The 5523-nt window shown below is 35.9% G+C and overlaps 1 protein-coding gene across 1 annotated transcript; it reads right to left on the bottom strand.

The window, feature by feature from the left end:
• Positions 1–1429: 1429 nt before the first annotated feature.
• Positions 1430–4856, bottom strand: LOC113330744 (protein XAP5 CIRCADIAN TIMEKEEPER-like). The gene is made up of 12 exons (XM_026577580.1): positions 4505–4856; positions 4216–4281; positions 4054–4118; positions 3826–3944; positions 3326–3404; positions 3132–3208; positions 2988–3049; positions 2762–2893; positions 2598–2651; positions 2094–2159; positions 1870–1944; positions 1430–1760 (listed from the first exon to the last, which is right to left on the bottom strand). The coding sequence occupies exons 1-12, from the start codon at positions 4673–4675 to the stop codon at positions 1710–1712; spliced, it is 1017 nt and encodes a 338-aa protein (XP_026433365.1). The 5' UTR covers positions 4676–4856; the 3' UTR covers positions 1430–1709.
• Between the last annotated feature and the right edge of the window lie 667 nt (positions 4857–5523).

Below are 5523 nucleotides of genomic sequence, written 5' to 3'. Positions count from 1 at the left end.
TAGAGACATAAGCTAGTTTTTCTTCAATTGGGATACAATTCTTCTCGTATAATGTGTGTGAATCGTTCCTGAGCTCTGTAGTTATTTTGTTTTTTTAATGTAATTTTTTTTTATTCAGAGAACAATGCTGCTACATACACCGAAGTTTACACATCCTTTTCTCCCAAAAGGGAATCAAATGGATAGCATGCTCCAATCCTTACATTGGGATTGGTAAGGGCATGAGAGGGGCCATCTGTTGTCTATGTCGGAGGGAATTTCAATGAAAAAGTCGAGGTGAACTTAGGCTTAGAGAACATCTCCTATAATGTGCATGAATCGTTCCCGAGCTCTGTACTTATTTTTGTTTTTTTAATGCAACTTTCTTTTTTCAAAGAGAACATTTGCTAGAAAATGACCAAGTGCAGTTGAATTATCTCAAGAAACGGATAATGAATACTCCCTCCGTCCCAGATTAATTGAGCTAATTGGTTTTAAATTTTGTCTCACAAATAATTGAGCTATCTCACTAATCAAGGGGATTTTCCTAAAACTACATTTTTTAAATGATTATTGTTACTATAAGAAATATGTATAATTTGATAACCATGTTTATATTCTTTATGTAGGTGTTTTGAAATGCTTTTCAACGGTATAAAGTTTACGAAAAACCGTGCTATAGTCTAAGAGATAAATTATTTCTAAATTTTACTAGTTATCATCCATATGGGTATAATTGTAAAAAATACTTAAACACACTCTCATTTTTCTCATTGCCTTAATAATTGTGCAAACTTCAAATAAGAGTATGTTATTTGTGAAAACAACTAACAGCCGCCATGAAATCCCTCTACAAATAACTATAAATTATAGAAAACTCTATATCTGAGACAACTGTTATTGTCCAGATATGAGACAACGCATCCTGGCCGTTGATCACTCCGCTCTCCACCCCACTACCAATTCCAATACTAGAGTCATTCCCCTCGTTACCATTCGGATTATGCCACATTGTGTCCCAAGATTGGACAAGCCCCTGCTGTCCCGGCTGCACGAGGGTCCCAAGATTGGACAAGCCCCTGCTGTCCCGACTGTAGGAGGGTCGATAAATTATTTCTAAATTTTCCTTTACTGCGTAGTACACTAAAGCTTGCAAGTTGTTTGATCCCCGTAGTAATCCCCAGAGCTTTTTAGGTACCAATATCATTATCCGTAGTACAATACTCCGAAGACAACCCTAGATGGAAAATAATCCATAATTATCAAAAGTTCCGGCAGCTAATAACTAAGAATGACTCCGGCGATTTGAGTCAACATTATTAAGCTTGAGATGACTGCTGCACCTCACCTCCTTAACTTTGTCAGGATCAAGCTAAATGGCCGAATGATAACGACAACTTAAACCGCCCGTTTACCCACAGCGGATCCGTTCGGGTGGGATTCCACTTGCTTCTCTTAAACCATAAATCTATAGATTCCACTTGCTTTTCTTAAACTATAAATCTGTAAAGACGTGAAAAACCTATAGAGAATTTTGAGGTTACAATTCTAATTTCCCAGGTACAAGATGTTACAGTGATCTAACTCTAGCAAAGAATCTGGAGATGATATCGAGATCTTTGTAAATTACAAAAAAAAGGGGATGAAGAAACAACAGCCAGATAAAAAGTTCAAATCAGAAATGGTCAAAATGCATGGGATCAACCAAAATAGAAGGCGAATAATCACAATCAGTCCCCATGAATGGTATACCGTCCCCACTGCCTAGCTGAGTCATATATCTGCAAACACAAAACATAGGTAATCAATTATCAGACTTGAAAGAATTTAACTAAGAAATACACACAGAAAGACGCCCATGTCTTAATACGGAGGACGAGAGAGGGGTACCTCCCATCTTGAGGCAGGGAAAATGTGTTTGTTCTTCTCATACCAATGCCTCTCAACTACCTTGCCAGCATGTGACTGTCAAATCAATAACGTGACGTTAGTTCACCTTCAAATCTGACTGAGTGACTTAATTAAATGAGCATTTCAAAGTTAGTCTTCCTAATTTATGATTTGCTACAGTCTCAGCTGCACACTAAAAAAGTATGAGCAATTGAGTAAGATACCTCATCCTTCTCTATAGTTGCATCGGCAATTGTACGAACGTCCTCATGAACATCAAAATGGAAAAGCTGTGAAAAAGAAATAAAAAGGAAGAATATGTGAGTATGTGATTAACGCCCTAGGTTACCACTTATTTAACAAACAAACCACATTCCTAAGGAAAATAATTTTTGAGGTATACAAAGTGTCTCCAGCTTCCTCCTATAGTGCAATGCGGTTCAAAATTTTCTTTCCAATTTCAAAAACTGAATAGTGGAGAAATCAGACTTACACATGATCAAATACTCAGGCTACTGAACTATTACAATATAGCAACAAATAAGCTATCTATTTGCCAATATCCAGCCAGACCAACAATGTTGCTGAATGACTTCTCTGTCCAACATAACGATATACTCAATCTGGAAGTTAGCTGTATATGCCTACCCCCGGAAATTCCTAAACTTCCTCGTAAACCCACAACAACATTTCAGCAAGAAATTACCCAAAAATCTACAAGTACATACCGGTCCACTCTTGCCCCTAGCTTTATTGATGATTAAATCATAGAAACTGTGTTGCTGATTCCGGAACATGCACATAAACAAACAAAGAAGGCAATAAGTACACACACTCAGATCTATAGTCAGTACGAAAGCGTCAACTCTGGAATCTTTAATAAAGGACTCACGTGAGGAATGATCAAATCTTCTTTAACATATAGAAGGTTCTCAACTGAGGTAGTTCGAATCTCTCGGAACTCAGGTGCAAGTTGCTGCTGAACAGCTCGTAGAAACTCTCCAATAGAATCACCCTTGCGTACCTATAAAACACAACAGAGTACAACAAAAGCTAAATAAGAAACGCTTATGACTGTGCCAATCGAGGGAATGATAAATAGGATATTTTATACTAGCCTGAATAGTTCGCCTATGACCAGCACCATCCCAGTAACTATAAGTGATTTGAAGAGGTTCATCTGAAAAGGACAAGAAACAATTAGGACATTTCCATTTTTCATCTACTAGTATGGGTAAGATACACAGTGAAAAGAGCATTACTTTGAATTCTTAGCTGCTCCAGGTTCCATTTTTTCTTTAATCTTTCCCGCTCAGCCTGTTCCTCTGCCTCCCTCTCGCTAAAATTTATCGATTAACCAGTAAGATAAAATGACAATCCGTATGCAGAAGGAAAATGAAACCTACTTTCATGCTGCGGATAATGTTAAGTGTATAATCACATCTAGATACAATACCTATCTGGAAGAAAGCTCGTCTCAACTGTAGGATCCTTACCAAGTTTCCCATTCCCATGCTTCTTTGGTTCTTCATTTTCTGCAAGAACCAGAAAATTTTACAAACAAGTGTTTAGGCTTGAAAGATATTTAAAAGCAACATATGAATCCAAAGTTTTTAAATTCAACAATCCAATAGATTTTACTGCATATTTCTAACACTAGTGCTTCTTAAAGCACAAACTCTACAGTCAGTGCATATAACTTGCATCGCATACAAGAAGATAAGGCAAGATGAAGTATAATTAAGTACTGAACATTGACGATCATGGACATGGTACTTTTATGTCATTTTATAGAGCTTTGAGTACTAAACATATTAGATGGTGAAAATCATAGAGACAAACTAGAAAAATGCTTTTATGGTAAAAGTCATGGTTATCCCTCCCACGTCAAGAAAATATCCACAATATTATAGTCATTCAAGTGGTTCTTAAGTAGTTTGAGAAGAAATGACTCACTATTATTTTCTGCCTCATCCTCATCACTTTCATTTTCAATATCATCTGTAAAAGAAAGCCGCGGGTTCCCCTTAATTTTCCTCTTCTTATTACGCTTTTGTTGTTGAAGTTCCTCCTCCCTAATACACCCAAAAATGGAAGAACAAAAAAATACAAACAGAAAACTATTCAAAACTAAACCATCATATACCGAAAAGAATTACAGAACATTTTAACAATTTTACTCACTCTTGCTGCAACTTCTGAAGTTTTTCTTTCTCTTCTTCTTCAAATTTATTCCTAATATTTACCCTCTGTCAAATCCCAAAAACACAAACAACTACTTTTACACATACACTTCACGGAAATTCGAAATAGAAAATGTTAAAATATTGAAATAACAAATAGTACCTTCTCAACGTATTGCTCTCTAGTGACTAATCCAACAGTTTCCTTCTTAAAAGCAGTTTCAAGAATCTGGACAAAAAAATTTCAATAACAAAGTCGATTCGTTTCTCCCAGAATTATGGTATCTAAAGCTAAAACCAATTCAAAACCCTAAAACTTCACGAGGGATCATGATTCTGTATTTACTATCCAAAGAGGTATACAACAAAGAACCCTAGATAGAAATTTCTAATTAAAATTTGATAAAACCCTAATAATGAAATTAGGGTTTATATGAATAATGAATAAGCACCTCAGAAGTACTAGAACCGAATTGGAGTAGACCAGATTGACCACCAGAAGAAGCAGATTTATTCTTGAGTTCTTGAATTTTCTTTCTCTCTACTTCTCTCTGTTTCTCTAATCTTCGTATCCTTACCGCGTCTTGGGCCGTACCCACGTACCCATCTCCCATTCCAGCCATTTTTGCTTCCCTCTTTATTTTATTCTCCTCCCCAAGATTTTGTTGAGGGGAATTGATCTGTAGTTCTGTTGTTCTTCTCCTCAATATGAGGAACCCCAAAGAAACGGTGCACACTTATTAGTTTTCCTGGGGTGTCCTTATAGTGGGAAATCCTTCCTCCACTCTAATTTTAGGCGATCAGGGGTACTCGTGTCCTGTTATTATCCTTATTATATTTTCCATCCGAGCTGCTATTCCACTCTCTAATCACAACACTACTTACCACTCACCCACATCTATATCCTAGATTTGGGAAGTGAAAACCCCTTTTGATAAGTAGGTGGGTCATGGTTGAATAATCATAACAATACTCCTGGGCCACATGGATTCGAGTGGTAAGTAGTATTGTGAATGGAGCTTAGAATAACATTTTCGATTTTCTTTTGAGTATTTTTTTTTTTAATAGTTTTTTTTGTTTAATTGACTTATGGGCAAAAATAAAACGTTATATGTCCAGAAAACATATACTATAGGGGCAATAGAGTGCTAAAAGATTTAGTCAAATATACACTTTATTTTTTATTTGGCTCTGGCTCACCTGTCCCCCTTTTTGTATGTACCCTCATGTCTTTCTAATAGTATACTGACATGTGGCACCAATTTATTTCCGTTATTAGACTTTTTCTTTCATGGTCAGATGAAATTTTAAAAAATTCTTCCTTTTATCCTATAAGTTACTTTTTTCTCTACTAAAAATATGTCCTTCTTTCTGATTATTGTGAGATATTGATTGATCAAATATTTCTTTGATTGATAAGGGTTTGCAGTAGATAAAACATAAATTTAGAAAAACTCTGTATTTAATTAAT

Source organism: Papaver somniferum, unplaced genomic scaffold (genome assembly GCF_003573695.1).
Source record: "Papaver somniferum cultivar HN1 unplaced genomic scaffold, ASM357369v1 unplaced-scaffold_118, whole genome shotgun sequence".
Taxonomy (NCBI): domain Eukaryota; kingdom Viridiplantae; phylum Streptophyta; class Magnoliopsida; order Ranunculales; family Papaveraceae; genus Papaver; species Papaver somniferum.
Note: the sequence above shows the minus strand (reverse complement) of the source record. Positions and strands in the feature narration are given on the sequence as shown.

What these genes read in the sequence shown, in the direction of transcription:
- LOC113330744 (XM_026577580.1), bottom strand. Translation starts at nt 4,675, where the DNA reads ATGGCTGGAATGGGAGATGGGTACGTGGGTACGGCCCAAGACGCGGTA. An exon ending in CTTCAGAAGTTGCAGCAAGA is followed by an intron (nt 3,945 to 4,053) that starts GTGAGTAAAATT and finishes TGGGTGTATTAG; the next exon opens with GGAGGAGGAACTTCAACAAC. An exon ending in GGAGCAGCTAAGAATTCAAA is followed by an intron (nt 3,050 to 3,131) that starts GTAATGCTCTTT and finishes TGTCCTTTTCAG; the next exon opens with ATGAACCTCTTCAAATCACT.